The 22,380-nt window shown below is 38.7% G+C and overlaps 1 protein-coding gene and 1 pseudogene across 1 annotated transcript; both read right to left on the bottom strand.

The window, feature by feature from the left end:
• Positions 1 to 1,230: 1,230 nt before the first annotated feature.
• LOC135768475 (uncharacterized) lies at positions 1,231 to 4,633 on the bottom strand (annotated as a pseudogene).
• A 4,171-nt stretch (positions 4,634 to 8,804) lies between these two features.
• LOC135769069 (E3 ubiquitin/ISG15 ligase TRIM25-like) lies at positions 8,805 to 22,024 on the bottom strand. Its single transcript, XM_065278418.2, has 7 exons — positions 21,803 to 22,024; positions 19,490 to 20,075; positions 16,186 to 16,281; positions 15,897 to 16,109; positions 15,676 to 15,820; positions 15,521 to 15,580; positions 8,805 to 9,353 (listed from the first exon to the last, which is right to left on the bottom strand). Exons 2-7 carry the CDS (start codon positions 20,069 to 20,071, stop codon positions 8,812 to 8,814), a joined length of 1,638 nt encoding a protein of 545 aa, XP_065134490.1. The 5' UTR covers positions 20,072 to 20,075; positions 21,803 to 22,024; the 3' UTR covers positions 8,805 to 8,811.
• Positions 22,025 to 22,380: the final 356 nt, after the last annotated feature.

The following is a 22,380-nucleotide window of genomic DNA, read 5'->3' as shown; positions in this document are numbered from 1 at the left end:
CTTTCTTATTCCTGTCATTTTATGTATTGTTTTCTCATTTTTTCCCTATTTTTAAATCATTGTCGCTTGGGGTTAGATTTGGGTTTTGGGTTAGAATGTCTACAAAATGTAAACAGAAAGTGATTCTAACCCCAACTCCAAGTGACAATGGTAAGAAAATAGAAAATAAAATATGAGAAAACAATACATAAAATGAAATGAAAAAGAAATTTGTGCCACGGACATGAAAATCTATTTATAGAAATTTGTGCAAATGACACGAAAAAGACATTCGTGCTCAAGGCACACATTTTTTCGTCTCATGGACATGAATAAATTAATCCACGACTTACTGTGATATCTATCGTTATTTATTGTAGTATTTTAAGTATCAAGGTAATTATGCATCTATTTGGGTTCATTTAGAATAAGACATGATCAGTAGTAACTGTAAAAGTGATCAGTATGGATTGTGAGATATTTGTTTAAAACTAAACTGATCATGCGTGCACATGTAGTGCAAGTTATTTCCCATCCCAGACAGCGGACAACTCCGGGCCGAATTCGCACCAGGGGCCTCATTTATAAAATGCTGCGTAGAAACCATCCTACATTTGTTCTTACGATCATTTGTCAAAAATTTGTACATGTGATTTATAAAACGAACATAGGCACAGAGAACACGCATACCCCTTTCTTTCAGATGTGAAATCTAAAAAAACGCAAATGATTCTCATCTTGTGCTCAGCTGAGCAGTTTCAGATCTCCACCTTTAAACAAATTAAATGTCATAGACATATAAAAGAGCGCTTGTCAATGTTCAAATCCTTTGCGAGCAGCAATAATGATTTATATTTTCGAAAGCCTGCAGCAATTGGACAAGCAAAATTGCGTACTTCTGCTCAGAGCCTGACGTGGCGCTAAGTACTTTCCACATCAAAGACAGTTTTTATAAATATGGACTTTGCCGTGGATTTTTGCATATGCACACTTTACGATTAAAGCTGTGCTTACGCATGCTTTATCAATGAGGCCCTATGTGTGGATCTGGCATGGAGTCATAAATTAAACTAAAAATGCTGCTGGGATTAAAAGTATGATTGACTGATTGGTCTCAAGTACTTACATTGTAGGAATTCCCTCCTGTTGGTGGGATCAGGGCTCAAACTCATCTGGATGTTTGTCACTATAAAAAAATGCCATCTGCGATTTAATTTTCATGTAATAAATAAAAACTATGTCTGTTTTATTTTATGTTAAGCTGTAAAACAATGCTGGACTCATATCTGAGAATGAATTAATATTCAGTAGTTTACCCGAAATCTTGTCCATCTCTTCTCTGCAGAAACACTGCAGTTTCTCTCTGAAGTGAGCGATAGAGTTCACAACAGTATCAAAAGAGACGTCAGGAATGATATTGAAGTTTTCTGTAGATTCAGAGAGAGAGAGAGAGACTGGAAACCCTACAGACAGAGACAAAAACAGATCAAATATAAAGAAGTTTAAGAAAACTTGTGAACTATCTCCATGTGTTTCATGGACCTTGAGAAACTCAATCTGATCTTGTGTTTGTGAAAGCTTCTTCAGCTCATCGTCTGTCCTCTTTAAATCTTCAATCTCTTGCTTCACTCGCTTCAAGACTTCTTCAGCTCGACTCACTACAGTCTTCTCCTGATCTCGGATCAGCTTTGTCACCTCAGAGTGACGTCTCTCGATGGATCGAATCAGTTCAGTAAACATCATCTCACTGTCCTGCACTGCTGTCTGTGCAGAACGCTGTTAAAGGACACAAACATTACAATCATATCTTACTATGAGCTTTAAATTAGACTGAAAGCCCTCCAGCACTGGGGGAAGGTCACAAACATCTCACCTTATAAGAATCCACCGTCTCTCTGAGCTTCTGAAGATCTTTCTTTCTTTCCTGGATCTTCTGATGGAGTTTCTTCTTTGTTTCTCCTAACTGACTGTGAAAATTTCAACACAGTGAGATATTACATTTCTATTTACAGTGGTGTGAAAAAGTGTTGGCCCCCTTCCTGATTTTTATTTTTTTGCATGTTTGTCTCACTTTAATGTTTTAGATCATGAATCAAATTTTAATATTAATCAAAGACAACACAAGTAAACACAACATGCAGTTTTTATTACAAAGAAAATCAAATCCAAACCCACACTGCCCTGTGTGAAAAGTGTTTGCCCCTAAACCTAATAACTGGTTGGGCCAACCTTACCCGCAACAACTGCAATCAAACATTTGCGATAACTTGCAATGAGTCTGTTATAGCACTGTGGAGGAATTTTGGCCCACTTTGCAGAATTGTTGTAATTCAGCCACATTTTTAAGATGATTCTGGGTTTTATAACATTTACCACCTTTTTAAGGTCATGCCACAGCATCTCAAAAGGATTGAGGTCAGAATGTGACTAGGCCACTCCAAAGTCTTCATTTTGTTTTTCATCAGCCATTCAGAGGTGGACTTGCTGGTGTGTTTTGGATCATTGTCCTGCTGCAGAACCCAAGTGCGCTTCAGGATTTTTTTAGACAGCAGAATTCATGGTTCCATTTATCACATCAAGTCTTTTAGTTCCTGAAGCAGGAAAACAGCCCCAGACCATCACACTACTAACACCATATTTTACTGTTGGTATGACGTTCTGTTTCTGAAATGTTGCGTTAATTTTACGCCAGAAGTAATGGGACACACACCTTCCAAAAAGTTCAACTTTTGTCTCGTCAGTCCATAGAGAGTATTTTCCCAAAAGTCTTGGGTGATCATCAAGATGTTTTCTGACAAAACTAAAACGAGTCTTTATGTTCCTTTTTCTCAGCAGCGGTTTTCGTCTTAGAACTTTGCCATGCCGGCCATTTTTGCCCAGTCTCTTTCTTATGGTGGATTCATGAACACTTACCTTAACTGAGGCCTTCAGTTCTTTGGATGTTGTTGTGGGGTCTTTTGTGACCTCTTGGATGAGTCGTCGCTGCTCTAGGGGTAATTTGGGACGGCTGGCCACTACTGGGGAGGTTCACCACTGTTTCATGTTTTCGCCATTTGTGGATAATGACTCTTACTGTGGTTCGCTGATGTCCCAAAGCTTTAGAAATGGGTTTACAACCTTTTCCAGACTGATAGATCTCAATTACTTTCTCGTCATGATGTGTAGCTTTTGAGGATCTTTTGGTCTACTTCACTTTTTTCAGGCAAGTCCTTTTTAAGTGATTTCTTGATTTCGAATAGGTGTGGCAGTAATAAGGCCTGGGTATGGCTAGAGAAACTGAACTCACGTGTGATAAACCACAGTTATGTTTTAATGTGAGGGGGGCAAACACTTTTTTACACAGGGGCCAGGATTTTCCCCCCTTAATAATAAAAACTTTATGCTGTGTTTACTAGTGTTATATTTGATTAATGTTTCAGATCATGAAACAAATTTTAAAATTAAAGTGTGACAAACATGCAAAAAAAAAATGATCAAGAAGGAGGCCAACACTTTTTCACACCACATTTAACTGACTAATATTACAATGTGATTAATGGAGTCAATGAAAAGAAACATTAATTGAAAAATTAACCTATTTTAAGGAGAATTACTAACAGTTTAAAATATGTTTTATAAACAAGGTTAGGGAGGAGCCGATCAGTCAATAAACACGGCTGGCTCTTGATCACTAATCAACATAACGACTCAGCACCAGCTCTATAAATAATCAAGACTTCTTACCTTCATTCACTGGAATTATTGCAACCCACATCCACCCCTTCGCCTCACTACTTACATTCAGCTCAGCACCGGGGATAACCCGGGTCAGGGCACGCCCCAAGCCCGGGGCTCCTTCCCCGGTCAAGGGACGAACGTTCCAAATTCGTGGGGTATTTCCCGAACTCTAAACCTTCGCCCCGGGACAGCACGCCACACATGCATATTAACTGTCCCACTTTATTGTCAGTGAGGTGAACTCGTAAATTTGTATTGATGTTGGTCTCTTTGATTCTCACCTGTTTCTCTGCACTTGCTGTTGATATGGATACAGTATCATGATTTCTGTGTGCATCCACCATACACAGCATACAAATACATCGCTGGTCAGTTCGGCAGTACATTTCAATTATTTTATCATGTCGAGGGCAGATCATCTCCTGCAGTCGTCCGGTGGCTTCTATCAAGTTGTGTCTTTTATCTCTGAAGAAATTCTCATGTTGATCAAGATGAGTTTGACAGTAAGAGTTCAGACACATCAGACAGGATTTGATGGCTTTGAGTTTTCTTCCAGTACAGACGTCACACTTCACATCTCCACTAACTTCAATTCTTGTCTTCTTCAGTTTCTCCACCATCTCAGCGATCACCACATTCTTCCATAAAACAGGTCGTGGACTGAAGGTCTTTCTGCATTCAGGACATCTGTAGATTCCTCTCAGATCCTCTTGATCCCAGCAGTCTGTGATACATCTCATACAGTAAGTGTGTCCACAGGGAACAGTCACTGGATCCTTCAGGACATCCAGACATACTGAACACATCAACTCGTCCTTTGAAGTACTGGCCATTTTACACACACAGATCAAACCTTCACAGCTTCACTGCTATTACTTTCTTTCTGTCTGAGCTGCAGGCTTTATAAAGCAAACAGGTCGCATGTTTGCCAAACAGGTTCTTTCCTCTGTAAAACGTGATTTACTGTAAAAATTTCTTGTCTATTATCCACACTTGTTCTTCTAGTTTTTAAAATGGCATGTGCTGGTTTCCTCGTCCATTCATGTTAACTAATGCAATAACTAATGTTAACAAATACAATCTAATTGCAAAGTGTTATAAACTCTTAATCAATGCATGTTTTGTTATACTATCAAGAGAAAATAATGTTAAAATGGAAATTGTACTTAGTTTATTGCATCATTACTGACTTTATTTACTGCATTTATCTAGACAACAAATAATAGTTATTATATAGTTCTTATGTACTAGTTCCCTTAACACTGAGTAAAAACACTCAGAAAAACATTGAGGTTAAATGTGTATCATTAAACATACATAAACTATATTCACAACTAAACTAAATCACTTACTGTTGAAAAATGTTTTCAGCAACAGAAGAATGTGGTTAGATCAGATCTGAGATCAAGTTCATATTTCTAATGTGGGCTTACAACTAAAATGAATTTCTAGCTAGCTTGAGTTTTACACCAACAATGATTGAAATGTATGTATATATGCGTTTTGTCTTTGGAAGATTGTCTTTCGTCAAATTGTATGTACAAAAATATGAGTGACAATAAATATAACATTTTGGTTACAAACATAAGGTATATTATATCATTTCCATATTTTGATATTTTGTATCTTTTGCCCATTCTTTTCTATTCAGGGTAGGCAATGATAGTCGAATCTGCAACTATATCCCTAAGTATACCAATCGCATTACCTTAAATAAAGTAATACTCTAAGATTAGATTATACTCGCATATAATTGTCAGAAGACTTCCCCATAGTTGATTATCTGAGCTAAGTTCACAAAAGCAGATGACTTCTTGTTTTTTATCAAATTTATTAATACTAAGATAAAAATATCAAATTGGATAAAAAGTAATGAAACAAAAATACAGAGTTTAAAAAAAACCTTAATCTAGAGCACACAAGAGTTCAGGCTGTCAGACAACGGAGATGCTGGGTGCAGTGTCCAGATCTGCATACGTTCTGCAGCATTAATTTATAGGGACGGACTCAAGGACAAATTCTAGGAATCATATTCAGGGCCTCATGACACCCCTTTGATCCTTATGTTTACTGGGGAATTCCCCTAACATCTTATGTAAGATAAAGAGATAAAGTCTCTTTATTGTTCTTCTCCGAGCTCTTCTGCGCTTTCTCCAACAAAGACAGGTCTTTAAATCATGCTTTAAACCGTAATGTATATCTTATGCTTTGATCTATCTAATACATGCATCAATCTCTCTACTAATAAACTAGTTAATACAAAAGCATATATGTGTAATTTTGTTAAACATGCAATATAAGAGTTGTCATGCATATACTCTCAACTCAGTGATTATAATACTTTACATTAAAGCAACACTTGGCGTATAAAATAATAAAAGGAGTTTAACATAACAAAAGGAGTATAAAATAACGAACCACAGGTTTCTATTGCTGCCTGGGATTACATATAAAAATAGGTGTAATATTTGGCTTAAAAAGGTTGGATAATTTGCATCTGTGACACAACAGTTTTGACCTCAGGCAGACGTTGGGTTTTGACCTCAGATTGACGTTGGGTTTTGAAGTCAGGCCGACGTTGTATTTTGACATCAGATTGAAATTGGGTTTTGACGTCAGATTGACATTGGGTTTTGACATCAGACTGGGGTTGGATTTTGACGTCAGAATGACATTGGATTTTGATGTCAGATTGACGTTGGGTTTTGACGTCAGATTGACGTTCGGTTTTGAAGTCAGACTGAGGTTGGATTTTGACGTCAGAATGACATTGGATTTTGACGTCAGATTGACATTGGGTTTTCACGTCAGACTGAGGTTGGATTTTGACATCAGAATGACATTGGATTTTGATGTCAGATTGACGTTGAGTTTTGAAGTCAGGCTGACGTTGGATTTTGACGTCAGGCCGATGTTGGATTTTGACGTCAGACATATGCTGGATTTTGACGTCAGATTGACATTGGGTTTTCACGTCAGACTGAGGTTGGATTTTGACATCAGAATGACGTTGGATTTTGATGTCAGATTGACGTTGGGTGTTGAGGTTAGGCCTACGTTGGGCTTTGACGTCAGATTGACGTTGGGTTTTCACGTAAGATTTACGTTGGGCTTTGACGCCAGATTGACGTTGGATTTTCACGTAAAATTGACGTTGGGCTTTGACGTCAGATTGAGGTTGGGTTTTGACGTCAGATTGAGGTTGGGTTTTCACGTAAGATTGACGTTGGGCTTTGACGTCAGATTGACGTTGGGCTTTGACGTCAGATTGACGTTGGGCTTTGACGTCAGATTGACGTTAGGCTTTCACGTCAGATTGAGGTTGGGTTTTGACGTCAGATTGAGGTTGGGTTTTCAAGTAAGATTGACGTTGAGCTTTGACGTCAGATTGAGGTTGGGTTTTGACGTCAGATTGAGGTTGGGTTTTCACGTCAGATTGACGTGGGGTTTTGACGTCAGATTGATGTTGGGTTTTGACGTCAGATTGACGTGGGGTTTTCACGTAAGATTGACGTTGGGCTTTGACGTCAGATTGACGTTGGGTTTTACGTCAGATTGACGTTGGGTTTTACGTCAGATTGACGTTGGGTTTTGACGTCAGATTGACGTTGGGTTTTCATGTCAGATTGAAGTGGGGTTTTGACATCAGATTGACGTGGGGTATTGACGTCAGATTGACGTTGGGCTTTGACGTCAGATTGACGTGGGGTTTTCACGTCAGATTGACGTTGGGTTTTGACGTCAGATTGACGTTGGGTTTTCGCATCAGATTGACGTTGGGCTTTGACGTCAGATTGACGTTGGGTTTTCACGTCAGATTGACGTTGGGTTTTCACGTCAGATTGACGTTGGGTTTTGACGTCAGGTTGTTGTTGTGTTTTGTTGTAAGATTGACGTTGGGTTTTCACGTCAGATTGACGTTGGGTTTTCGCCTCAGATTGACGTTGGGTTTTCACATCAGATTGAGGATGATTCATTTACAGGTGATCTGTGATTTATAAAGGGATTATTGCTTTGTTTTATAAAGCCATATTCGGACGGGATTAGTATTACAGGGGGACCTCTGAGAAAATCGTGCTTCTCAGAGGTCATCTGTGTTTTTAATCCCGTCCGAATCGGCCATGTCTGTGTTTTTCTCTGACGACCTCCGTAAGAATTCCAGAGCAATTTACCTACTGTTTTTCGCCGAACTCAGAGGTCCTCTGAGAAATTTTATCCCGTCCGAATGCAAATGTCTGTGTTTGGCCGCAATATCTTTTGAAAACGTGGTTCTTGTCGTGTTTTGGCCAACGTGATCTGCCGTAAGGTCTTAATAATGCGCGTATATTGTATTTCCTGAGACCTGTTCATTCAGATATGAATGTTTTTTCGCATTCAGCAAAATAAAATAATTAAATCAAGACGAGCTGAATATCATACACTGTTAAGACTGGCCACTGTAATGTCATTAACGTTATAAGAAACTCCGTTCAAAGTTGTTCAGCTCCGGAATGGTAATGTTAATTAATAAAGATAATAAATTTGTATTAATCATTATTTCTTCATTTCTTTGTGTTTATTATAAGCAGACAGTTATATAAAACACGTAGGCTAACATTACTTTAGTAGGATTTGTATATTTTTTTTTTGATTTCTTAAAATTAAATTAATAAATCACATGTTCCGTCATAATTTTACATTTAAAACAAAATATTAAACATTACAATCACGCGTATCCAGAGCACGTGCTACTGCAACGCCCAAATGCATGAAACACACACTCCCATCTCTGGAATAGCCTGCATCATTTTAATCCCGCCCGAATCGGTACATAAAATCACAGACGTCCTGGGGGACACGTTGAAACTCAAACGTTGTTTGGAAAACTAATCCCGTCCGAATAGTGCTTAAGTCTTATATTTTTGCCATATGCCATTTTTGGTTTTTGTGCATACATAGACTTTTAGTAAGGATCCTACGTTTTATAAATGAGACCCCAGCTCTTTATTCTGCACTGCTGTACAGCCAAATCCAAGTGAGTGTTTGATTATTACACCTGATATTATGTAAGATCTTACTGTTAAGGGTAAATTAACATTAATCTGACAAACGACAAAGATTAGTGTAAATGAGCTTTTAGGGGTTTATAGATGACAGTCTGAATGCTGAGTGTTCATCAAGTTCAAACATAGGATAGAGAGGTTTAGTGAATGTTGTCTGAACTCTGTGAATGAGGGTCATTGTGTCTGAGACGCTGTAGAAAGATAATATTCCTGCACTGTGATCCACATACATTCCTACTCTGCGGCTGGTCGGGGAAAGAGAAACAATCGTCTCCATGTTATTGTGAATGAATGAACAATAATATGGACAGCAGTAAAAACTCCAGGATTGATCGTTTCGTCCAGCTGCACATTCAAGATGATTTCCTTTCCTACTGATGCTCTTATACGCCACTGCTATACCCACACCTGACCTACCCTGTCCAATCCACTCCACCTCCCAATAACAGCGGCCACTCACAGCTTCTGTACACAACACCTGGGTCCACCTGTCAAATCTATCTAAATGATCCAGATACTGCAGCGGTGGATCAGTGAATTTGGCCTCTTGATTCCAGTTTAACAGTCCGAGGTAATAATTCACAGTGTTTGGATCCATAGTGAACTGATGGAAACCTGATGGAAAGAAGTTGGTATTACATACGTGGGTGTAGAAATTTGTTATAAACATGTCACCAGCACTTTATAACACAAAACCACTATTATAAGCAATGTTTTTTTTTTTTACTTAGATTTGAGTTTTAAGGGAAAACTGTTGACCCAATAGAGGGTATGCATTGACTTTATTGTTACACTTTACATTGAATTCTGTTGTTCTGAGTGAGCCTATTGTACCACTTGCACTGAGACATTTAAAATAATATCAAACAAGACCAGATTTAGATTATTTGTGCATGTAAAATTTAGCATTGCATATACAGTTTAGGGGTGAGTTTTGGGGTCCTCTGAACTTAGAGGAAGCTGTGTTCTTTGGGGAGGGGCTACCTTTAATCAGGATCTGACATCATTCTTACAGAGTAAACTAACAGTAAGCCAGTCACAAGTAAGTATTACGAAGCAAATCTTTCATGCATGCACATCTGTTTGTTTGCACCATAGACATTATATACGTAGACACCTCGTAGACTGAGCTGCCTATTGGAGCTGACGTATTGCGCGGCCGCCATCTTGGATGGGTCTCCAGTGCGCTCCCTTGCATTTATTTCTAATGAGGAATAATCATAACTCCCCTAATTTTTACCGGATTTTCACACGGTTTGAGTTGTTATAAGCAGCAGAGATTTAGTTATGATCAGGGCTGGACTGGTAATCTGGCATACCGGGCAAATGCCCGTTGGGCCGACGTCCTTGGGGGCCGGTGAATATAATATGATATATATTTTTTTTTAATTGGTCAACGACCGGCCTCATAAAGCATGGACAGCGGCCCATTGGTTCATTTTCCATACTGACACTGGGCTGGCCCAATCATCTCTTAACAAGCTCCACCCCTCTCCTTCTGTTTCTTGTGTCAGATGGAAACAGAGAGCGATGATCTGACACACACAAGAAACAGAGAGCGAGTATCATACAGACGTATCATACATCTCGCACTTTTTTTGTCTGACCAGCCCATAACACTCGTTCATCGCGCAACGCAGCCCGTTGCTTTCTTTCTTTGTTTTCATGTAATTCATTAATGGCGCTAAAAGGAGCGGTGGCAATGTACTGCATTTTCCAAAAAGTTAGCGTAAGATGTTTTTTTTTCCGGACAGACCGGCCCAGGAGACATCTAATCAGCAGCCCATTGGTTCTTTTTGATTTGACATTTGGCTAGCCCAATAACAACTTTTAGGGCATTTTATGAAGCATGCAGCGTCAGTGTGCGTCTGTCAAAATAAGAGACGACTGAGAAGCGAGTTGACATGCGGTAAGCAGAACTGCTTTTAAAACACTGTTGTTAGATATCCTCTTAATAAAACACAGTCAAAAACACAAGTGATAGATCAATGGCTGTTTGCAACATGACAATGATTACACTGCAATAAAATACAGTGTGGGCAGAATTATTACATCAAACTTTTGATCACAGTTTTTATCAAACATATTTTACTAATTCCAAACCAAATACATTTTAATAACTACCATTAATTTTGTAAATAAATCATTTATAAGTAAAACATTATTGTTAATGATGTCTGGCTGGAGAAAAAAACACCTTATATTCAAGTGTGCAGAATTATTAGGCACATTTTCTTTTACATTTAAAATTGGCCAAAAATGTTTAACACACACTGGACATTCATTATTTATGTCCATAAGAAAGATGCCATGCATGGAAATTGCAAAATTGAGATATGACCATTATACAAGAAATCCTGATTTGGGCAGCAAGGGCATAAAATAGGATGAAAGGAAAATATATATACAAAATTAATGTTGGTTATTAAAATTACTTTGGTTTGGAATTGGTAAAAGGTGTTCAGAAAAAAAGTGATCAAAATTTTTTGCACACACTGTAATGGGGCTTGTGGCTTGTCATTGTAACATTTATCTTGTCTCAGTGTTATCATAAGGTGCACAACATTGTGCACTCACTGGCTAATACTATTATTTTTAAAACCTGCAAAGCCTTTTACAGCGCTTACATTTTTGTAATGTCATGTGTCAGCTCTTATACTTTTCTACTTAATCATTATATGGAGTTATAGTCAAGGTTGCACAAAGATTTGTGATCCTATGTAGTGGGCCGGTCTGGGCCAAAATGCCAGGGCCAATTTTTTGTCCCAGTCCAGCCCTGGTTATGATACAGGACGCTGTCACACATTGAAAAATACTGCTTTCATGCTAAATACTTTGTATTATGCTCTTTAAGTATGGCATATTGACAGAGGCAGACACTACTTAAGTATTTTACTTTCTACATAAAAGTACATTTTCAAGTATCTGTATTTTATCAGTGTTTATTTTGGAAAACTTATATTCCAAAGCATATTATCATAATTTTTACTCCATTACATTTCATAATTTCAAGTTTTTGGTTTATATTTAATATTTAAGTTCATTAAAAATCCACTTTTTTTTTTACTTTTACTTAAAAAGTACTTTAGTACTTTTACTCAAGAAAAGTAAAAGTGCACAATTTTTATGTAATTTTTACGTAATTAGGCATTGTATGTAATTAGGTATTAAATTAATTTTAATATGAATGAATGTTGCTAAAAACGAATCAGAGTTTCCCCTCTTGTTCTTCTATACTCTTTGCTACTGAGCTTTGATGACTCTGTCACAACAAAACCCTCCCGTTTTATACCAACTTCCCATTGCCTCCTCATGCCTGCATCACTGGGAAACCTTCAAGGCTGCGTTCCCCGAAACCCTCTTAGCTCTACGTCGTTCTTAAGTTGTACCTTAAGCTGTACCTTATCGTTAATACGTGTTTCCCGAAACATTCTTAGTTAAGTATCACTTCTGTAAGTCGTTCGTTCGGAAGGTTGGTCTGGAGCACTCTTAGCTATACTATACCTTATCCCACTTGACTCCGCCAGGGGCCATGACTGTGATAAAAGCTTGTGTATATTGCAGTCTATATAACTAAATATCTGTAAAAAAAAAAAAAGTTGAAGTACACTCCTTGTTAAATTAGGCAATTTCTTTTTAATTTAAAGAATAAAATATTCACATAATTAGACATTATTACACTGATGGTTGTTAGATTTTTCATATTTCAGCTTCGAACTATTATTACAGGCTTAAGAAACTATTAAAAAAGATTTTGGGCATTTCAAATCCGTTAAATCTTTGGTTTACCGGCTATTTTAGCAGCAATAAAACAAATCAAGTAAAATCGCAGACCACGGGAGCACATTCATCACAAAATCATAATTGTTGATTTTCCTAAATATTATTATTGATGTTAAGTCGACTTTGCATCAAAGTTTTTTTAAAGGCACACCATGGAACTTTTTGGCCACTAGGGGGTGCTAGACATGTATTTTTCACGCCTAGCACCCCTAGAGGCCACAAGCGCCACAGCACTGTCGCAAAGGAAAGGAACTGGCCAACCTTAAAACTAAACTAAAAACTAAACATTTAAAACGCTAAACGATCAACATTTTGAGACAACAGGGAGAAACGCAGTCATGTTACAACTTTCTGATGAGGAACTCGTCGTGGCAGAAGCCATTTCTCAATCTGAAGGTTGCAGCCTCCGGATGTCGTATTTCTAAGCTGCATACGTCATCAAGACTCTCTTATTCACAATATTAACAATTATAAAGTTGACTAGTATACTTAGTTAATCGTAAATTGTTGCAGTATGCTTATGACTTGCGAATGTAATGCTCAGTTTACCTTAATAAACCAGGCTTGATGACGTATGCAGCCTGCATATTTGACCTCCGGAGGATGCAGCCTTCCAATTGAGAAACGACCAGAAATATTTCCTTGCCTTTTTCGAAACAAATATTGTTGCATCGTCTCCCTCGCCACCAGGATTTTCTGCAATGGCGCTCGTTTTTTCTCTCTTTTGTGTGAAAATTGTCGCTCCAAATCCAAGTAAACCGATGTGGTCCAAGCAGACCTAAAGGCTGCCGCTTTGTAATACGTCACGTGAGTGACAGCGGAACGCAGCAAATGAGGAAGAGAGAAGAGAGAAACGCTCGGATCTGATTGGTGAATGAATAGGGTTTGGTTTTACACTGTGTGAGTTTGAGCAAGTTTGAATGCTATTGCATCCTGGATTGTAATGTAAATACCATAGACAGTAAAAGAAAGGTAAATACGTGAACACAGCATCTGAATACAGCGAACTATAAGCAAGATAATCGCCGTCATTTATAAAGAAGATCGCATTTATGTATGAATCAAGATCGTGAGTTTATATAAAAAAATTGCCTTAAAGGGGAATCGAACCCAGGTCGCCCGTGTTATAGGTCCGTGACACTAAAACTGTGCCACGGAGTCACATGCTATAAGCTGCTCTCTACACTCCTTAAGTAGCCTCCAGCAAAATTCACGTTAAAAACAAATTGTGTGGAGGAAGTGACGTATGCCGTAAAGCAGTCGAATTTTGTAGTTTTTTTTTTGGTGCTCTGGTTACTACCAGAAACACTAAGTTTTAAAACACGAGTTAAAGTGATACAGACCCCGTCAGGCTATGGTAGACATGTCATTCAACCTATTTAAAGTTGATGTACTACCACAAGGGTCTTGAAATTGTATTATGAAGGTTGAAAAATTACATGGTGTCACTTTAATGTTTTCTAACTTTGAGGCAGCTGCATGCCATATTCTTTATAAACACTCAAAAGAAAATGCTCCACTTGATTATTGCTTGTATAAGGTCAACAAATTTTCCACATTAAAACTAATCAAAGCTTAAACCTAAAACAATCATAATATATATTTATATATCATATAATATATATTTTATGTTATATTTAAGGTAAACAGACAGGCGCGGCTCCAGAAATGCGTCCATTAAGCGTTATCCGCATTGTAAACGCGCTGCTTGCGCAGTGTCCAAGCACATAAACGGGTGAACTAATGAACAACAATTTGTTTTTCTATATTTTAAGTGTAATGCCAAGCCAGGTGACTTGCACGACCCACCTTATTTCACTGTGCAACGCATTTATTGGGAACCTCTAATATAAATTATACATTGGAGCAGTTTATGCATTATACTTTTGGACATTAAGTTGCAAGTTTTGCATGGGTTTGATATAAAATAAAATATTCAAGATTTATATTTAGTTGTTTGCAATTTGAAATATTTTTACCAGATATTCCTAATAAATGTAACTTGAACTATTTCTGAAATGTTTCTTTAATAAATAACACTGCATATAACGCAGCGAAGTACCTATTACATAAAGTGAACAATTGATTGTCGAGCAATCGATATCAACCTATTCAGCACCATCGCCATGAACAGCACCTGGTAACGTCGTACGTAAGAAAGTATACCTTAAGAAACCCGCTAAGGTACAGTTCGGGAAACACGCCTAGAAAAGGTAAACCTGTAGTTAAGGTTTAACTTAAGAGTCTTCGTAGCGCGCTAAGAGAGAACGTTATTGGGAAACGCAGCCCAGATGTGAAGAAAAAACAGCGAGAGATCATGAGAGAGAGTACCAGTTCCTGCTGAACATTGACATATTATAAATAATAACGTAAAATATCCAAAATGATTGTTCAATCTTACTTGTGAAATGTAATCCCATGTGATCTGGAATCAATAATGCGCTGGTTATTGCAACAGTAAGCTGCACAAAATACGGCCATAGTATGGCTTTATTTCCGTTAACTCCCATTGACTCTGGTGCTAGCGTACAGTGAGGAGATCCATCCAATATGGCGCCGACGCTTGATGCGTTCCAGCACGTCATGAGGTGTCTACATATATAATGTCTATGGTTTGCACTTCAAAGGGAACAGCGCCCTAATGTAGTGGAATATGAAAACAAAATGAAAGTGATGTGATTTGTCAAGTATGGAAGCTCATACTCGAAATGTAACCTCTTCATATAACCCATTCCAGGGAGTTGTGAAAATAAGGTAAATTTTCGTAAGGGAACACAAGATTTGTTAATTAAATGTTACTTAAATATTAATTCAAATGTTTATTCTTCAACACAAAAACATTGGGTAGTTTAAATCTCATGCCAAGATTTGTTAAGGTTTGGAAACTTTAGAGTTACTTTATAAGCTGCACTATGAGGTTTCTGTAGTAAATTAATCTGCATATCTCATTTGAGTGAACTGTAAGTCTGATGTATGATTGATTGATCTCAGTAACTTACATTGTAGGAATTCCATCCTGTTTCTGGGTTCAGGGGTCAAACTCATCTGGATGTTTTTCACTATGAAAAATGTCAAATGTAAATCTACTATGGAAATCTTCCGCTATAAAAACAATCCTGGACTCATATCCGAGAATGAATATCCAGTAGTTTACCAAAAATCTTGTCCATCTCTTCTCTGAAGAAATGCTGCAGTTTCTCTCTGAATTGAGCGACAGATTTCACAACAGCATCAAAAGAGATGTCAGAAGTGATATTGAAGTTTTCTGTAGATCCAGAGAGAGAAAGAGACTGGAAACCCTACAGACACGGAGACAAACAACAGATCAAATATAAAAAAAGTTTAAGAAAAACTGATTCTCCCTGTTTTATTTACCTGAAGAAACTGAAAGTGATCTTGTGTTTGTGAAAGCGTCTTTATTTCAGCATCTTTCCTCTTTAAATCTTCAATCTCTCGCTTCAGTCCCTCCAGAAGTCCTTCAGCTCGACTCACTGCAGTCCTCTCCTGATCTCTGATCAGTTGTGTCACTTCATAGATCAGTTGAGTAAATTTGATCTCACAGTCCTCCACTGCTGTCTTTGCAGATCGCTGTTATAGGACACAAACATTACAATCACATCTTACTGGAAAACACAATGAGCTTCAGTCTCGAACATCATCTCACCTTATAAGAGTCCACCGTCTCTCTGAGCTTCTGAAGATCTTTCTCTCTTTCCTGGATCTTCTGATTAAGTTCTTTCTGTTTTTCTCCCAACTGAGTCTGAAACATTCACTTTACATTACATAACCTTCTTAAACAATTAAATCTCTATGTGCCTATAATCAGTTAATGTATATTGTGATAAATAGGCAGAATACGAGTTCTCTTTCCCAAATTGGGAACACATTTCGTGGGACCAATCTACTTCGAGAAGCTATTAAAGCGCCAATGAAGTGCCTACTGGATTACTGGTTGCTCCTTATTGGCCCACCAGGAATTGGGTCCCCGAACTCATGCTCCCCGCAGTAGCCCCCCGGTGGATTCCCCTGAGGAAGGACCTTCTTTCTTAGGGAGGGGGCACATTATGGCACCCTGTGGAATCTCCACATATGGTCGCTTAATGGAGGTTCTAAGTGATTTACTGCAAGCAGTACCTAACACTATTGCTGCAGCACAAGCTCCGTCTACAAAACACGCTAAAATGAAACCTCAACAAGAAAACCCCCGAGAATGCCTGATCAGTTCCGCAAACGATCCGTTTTATATCTACAGACCAAATCATCTTCTTCGACTAAAATTTAAGCCTCTATTACCACCTGGACTATTCAGTAAGGATGACTTGTGTTGGAGCATTACATATTGAGTTTCTTTGTTTGACACTAGAGGGCGCCATTAGCCTTTCTGATGTATTTAAGTTTGTGTTAATGAGCCACAGGTGGCGAGGAATGGACGGTCAAACAAACCTTTTGACCGTGTGAATCGGTTGTGCTAATGTTAAGTTCGTATTTTGTTTATGTGTTATGAAGTTTGAAGTTTTGTAAAGTATTTTATTTGTCTTTATTTGATTTATGTGCTATGTAAATAAACGGACAGGCATATTCAACTTCATCCTAAGATATGGACAATACATTTGTTTGTTTTTTTAGCAAGCCTAATGCACGCATCAATTCAGGACCCATAACTCCTTCCCCGTCGTTACAACTTGTATACTAGAAAACGATGGAAACAAGTACAATACCTTGCAGACCTCTTCTGGCAAAGATGGACTACTGAATATCTTTCATTGATGCACCAACGGCAAAAGTGGGCCAATACCAAGAGAAACTTAAAGGTAAATTACATAGTAATCATAGTAGACCACACAGCACCAAGGAACTCATGGCCTTTAGGTTGTGTAGTAAAGACCCTGCCAGAGCCCAAAGGTCTAGTTCTTCAGTTTGCTTCAGGAAGCTGAAAAGTCACCCTCCACCATTAAAGTAAATATTGCTGCGATATCCATTCATCATACCTCGATAAACAGTGGGTCAGCACGACCTGGTTTTTAGGTTTTTAAGGAGTGAGCGGAGATTAAACCCCCGGGCCCTCCCTCTATCCCTCCTTGGGATCTGCCTGTGGTGCTGAAAGCTCTCCAGTATGTTCCCTTCGAGCCTCTGCATTCTTTGAGTAATAAGTTTCTCACAGTAAAAATGTTAACACTCCTCGCATTGGCTTCTGTCAGAGGGTATGGGACCTCAGTGCATTTTCGGTGGACGATTTGTGCCTTCAGTAGCCCGGCTACGTGCCCAAGGTTCCCACCACTCCTTTCAGAGCTCAGTTGGTGAGCCTGCAAAGGCTGCCCGCTAAGGGAGGCAGACACAGCCATGGCTTTGCTATGTCCCGTATGTGCACTACGGATGTATGTGGACCGAATGCAAAGCTTCAGGGGCCTCATTAATAAAATGCTTTGTAGAAACTATCCTACATTTGATCTTACTATCATTTATCAAAAATACGTATGTGTGATTCATAAACCGAACGTACGCACAGAAAACACGCATACTTCTTTCTTTCAGTTGTGAAATGTATAAATCGCAAATGATCTTGAACTTGTGCGCAGCTGAGGAGTTTCAGATCTCCGCCTTTAAACAATGCCTAATTAATGTCATAGACATATAAAAGAGCGCTTGTCAATGTTTAAACCCAATTTTGAGCCGCAAGAATGGCTTAAATTTCCAAAAACCTGCAGCAATCAGACAAGCAAAAGTGCATTCGTCTGCTCAGAGTCTGACGTGGCGCTAAGCACTTTTCCACGTCAAAGACAGTTTTTATAAATATGGACTTTACCGTGGATTATTGCGTACACACACTTTACGATAAAATCTGTGTGTACGCACGCTTTATAAATGAGGCCCCAGGACTTCAGAGCAGCTCTTCATCTGTTACGGTGCTCAGCAGAAAGGGAAAGCTGTCACTAAGCAGAGGATGTCCCATTGGGTGTGGACACCATCGCCCTGGCTTACCACCCCATGCTCTTCAATTTGAGCTCACTCTACAAGAAGTGTTGCATCCTCTTGGGCATAAGATCATGGTTCGTCGCTGACAGACATTTGCAGAGCTGCTGGCTGGGCGACACCTAACACGTTCAATAGATTCTATAGTGTTTGTGATGAACCGGTTTCCGCTCGTGTTCTCTCCTCAAACCGGTGAAACACTTAGGTGCGGCTCGCGTGTTGGCTTGCCATTCCGCTGCACTGCTACCGCAGCGTCATTATGGAACGCCACTGGTGCAAAAACGTCACAAAAATGTTTTTGTTATTCCTACTAGCCCACATTTTCCCTTAGCAGAGCCTGCTCTGCATCTCTGTCAAGTTTATCAACTACTCAGTGACTTCTATATGGGCAACCTATCGGTTGTTTCGTTTTATATATACCACCCACTTCACCTTCTTAGGGGGTGGCTTCCACAGCGTTCTTGGTTCCGGCCAGACAGGGTTCGCTTCCCAGTTTGCCTAGATCACAACCGTGGGTTAAGGAACAAGTATAGTGGCCGGCCTTTCTGCATAAGCCCAGGTTCCGTCTCCTCAGTGGAGTCGGAAGGTTTATGCAGGCACTGGTAAGGATTCCCAATCCGTTGGTCACGGTGTGACGTCGTAGTGACCGACCGAAAGGGAACATCTCGGTTACGTATGTAACCCTCGTTCCCTGGAGGAAGGGAACAGAGATGTCACCTCCCGTCGCCACAGTTTGCTGTTCCACTGTTGATATCAGCTGGGCACTGATGCTCGGCTTTCTCAGGGTAAATAGCTGATTTGGTATCGCACCTGCCTCTCGTTAAATACTCGCGGGGCGGGACGGCACCACCAGATGCAAATACCTGCATGCCAAGTTTATTGGTGCTTTAGTAGCTTCTCAAAGTAGATTGGTCCCGCAAACTGCTTTCCCAATACGTCGGTCTTCTTTCAGGGAACGAGGGTTACATATGTAACCAAGACGTTTCCTCGGATCTCACCTGTTTCTCTGCACTTGCCATTGATATAGATACAGTGTCATGATTTCTGTGTTCATCCACAATACACAGCATACACATACATCGCTGACATTGATTGCAGTAAATCTCCATCATTTTATCATGTCGAGAGCAGATCATCTCCTGTAGTCGTCCGGTGGCTTCTATCAAGTTGTGTCTTTTACCTCTGAAGAAATTCTCATGTTGATCAAGATGAGTTTGACAGTAAGAGTTCAGACACATCAGACAGGATTTGATGGCTTTGAGTTTTTCAGTACAGACGTCACACTCCACATCTCCATGTTCAGCATAACAGTGAGCAGGATTAATAGATTGGAGTTTAGTCTTCTTCAGTTTCTCCACCATCTCAGCGATCACCACATTCTTCCCTAAAACAGGTCGTGTACTGAAGGTTTCTCTGCATTGAGGGCATCTGTAGATTCCTCTCAGATCCTCTTGATCCCAGCAGTCTGTGATACATCTCATACAGTAAGTGTGTCCACAGGGAACAGTCACTGGATCCTTCAGGAGATCCCAACATACTGAACATCTGAACTCATCTTCTGAAATACTGGACTCTGCCATTTCACTGCATGTAGAAAGACACAGAGACTGTTAGTTAATTATCTGTTAATTAATGCTAGTACTAAAATGCATGTTTCAGGTGTCTTAACAGAAAACAGCTTGTACTTTCATATCTTAAAATATTAGCGTCATTGTTTTGTCTCGAGAAGCACAGCATTAAAGAAAGCGTAGCCTAATGGCATAGAGGCTATGGCGTAAGTCCTACGCAGAAGTGTTTTTCTCCTGTCTCCCCAAAAGAATTGTTTCACACCTTGACCGTTGTTCCCGTGTCAGCTTGCTTACTCATTGTTTTTAACCTGTAGCACTTTAAGATCTGTGATGAAAAGTGCATTATAAATAAAATCTATTATTATATTATTATTATTATTAGAAGACTGCTGAGATTAGCTTAACTTAGGACTTTCTTTAGTAGGGGAGAGCGGAGCACAACCTAACACTTTTTGGCTTTGGCTCATCATTCAAAAAATATTTAAGTTGAATGAATAATTTTTTTACCCAATCAACACACACATCTCTGCTACAAATGAACACTTAAAGTTTGTTTGTGGGATTTACCGTTATTGTACAATTACACCAAAAGTGACAGGAGTGCAAACGTTACCCCATAGGTGGGGTTCATTGTAACAAACAGAGGGTTTGTTGTAACACCTGTTAGAAAATTGAGTTTAAACACAAATAATTCAATCAAATATTGTCTATGTACTAAAGGTAGAGATTGTTTATATATCTGCCTATAATAGATAGATATCCACCCATTCATCCATCCATCATCCTTCTTCTACCAATCATTGTATTATGCAGCAATGCATAGAAATTGATTTTTTTTAAAGAACAAAAAATTATAATTGTGAGTTATTTCCCCTGATATTGTATTAACAGTTATCATTTTGATGAATAGTATTTACATTGTTTTCATTTCATTAGTGATTAAAATAATATAAGGTTGGATTTGGTGACTTACACACCCAACTCAGAAATAAAAAAAAACCATGATGAAGAAATTTACTTCCATGTCTCCAAAACACTCTTTGTTTAATATCATACCCAAAACACATCAAAAGTTTTCACAAATTCACAGAAGTTCTTCTGAAAGTATTTAAATAAGAAATAACTCCATGTAACATCATGTTCTCCATCCTAAACTATACTTAAAAACTGCAATGCGTTGTTGTTATTTGTTTCTATTTCATGTAAAGTTGCTTTGGAAAACAATTGTGAAAAGCTGAATTTCATTAAATTGATACTTAAAACGTTAAAAAAAAACACAGTTCACCAATGTTAGCCCAACCTTTTGAACGGTATATTTCAACTTTCGTTTTGGTTGAACTGAATGCGGAAATGAACATAATGCAACACATCCAGTTAATTTATGATTTCAGAATTCTTTTAAGTTCACTAACGATAGAAGAATAACGTTTTTGTGACATTAAAAAACTATTAAGCACCGACATACATATGCTATTTATAACGCTTTTTATACGTTTAATTTAGAAAGTTAAGCCAAAGTTCCAAAAACATTCCCTGTTAGTTGGGAAGTCAAATGTCCAGACGTACATAATTAGTATTATATATAGCCTACCATATCATAAAACTAGCACACCGATTTAGTAAAACCGACACTACACGGGATTACAAAAAAAGCCTACAGACAGAGTAAAAACACAAACTCACAAATCTTTACAAAATAAAATTAACAGTACATTCAGAACAAAACCGAGTATCATTACTTACATGCGTGTCTAAGCACTTTCTTCCACGTGTGTTTAGTTTGACAGTTTGCCTAAATTATTACTCGAATGATTTACAAATGACCAGTTAACGGATTAACTCTGTTACACGCGACAAACTTTACAAGTCAGGTTTATCCAATACTAACCGCAGAAATGCAGAACCATACGCCCTAAAGTTTGAGGATAACAGGCATCCCGTTACGTCAGTGGGGTGGACCGTAGGATGATTTCAGAGGGATTGAGACGCTTTTGCTGTGTGCGCGCGTGGATTGCGCATGACGTCACAACTGTGAAGCCACCGCGCCGCCATGTTGGTATTCACCTTATTCCGCCACGCCCCTTTTTAATTCTTCGCTCTTCCGCATTTTGTCAACCGACTTCCGCTGCTAATATGGCACAGTGCATTCGGTGGTTAGTTTGGTGGTTAGAAGATTGTTTGTAGTTCACTATAACTTTAGTGAAATGACAAATATCGCTACTGCTGTAAATGTTTTAAATTAGGAGCACGGTTAAAACTTCATACGACGCTCGGATAGTCTTATAATGTCCCATCAATCGTCTCGTGGTTAGACGATATGA

The sequence above is a fragment of the Paramisgurnus dabryanus genome, chromosome 3 (assembly GCF_030506205.2).
Source record: "Paramisgurnus dabryanus chromosome 3, PD_genome_1.1, whole genome shotgun sequence".
Taxonomy (NCBI): Eukaryota; Metazoa; Chordata; class Actinopteri; order Cypriniformes; family Cobitidae; genus Paramisgurnus; species Paramisgurnus dabryanus.
This window is presented reverse-complemented; position numbering and strand designations above follow the sequence as displayed.

Excerpts from the sequence above, each read along its gene's own strand:
- LOC135769069 (XM_065278418.2), bottom strand. The coding sequence starts at position 20,071 with ATGGCAGAGTCCAGTATTTCAGAAGATGAGTTCAGATGTTCAGTATGT. Across the intron at positions 16,110-16,185 it reads AGACGGTGGACTCTTATAAG|CGATCTGCAAAGACAGCAGT; the intron begins GTGAGATGATGT and ends GTCCTATAACAG. Across the intron at positions 15,581-15,675 it reads AGAGATGGACAAGATTTTTG|TGAAAAACATCCAGATGAGT; the intron begins GTAAACTACTGG and ends CATTTTTCATAG.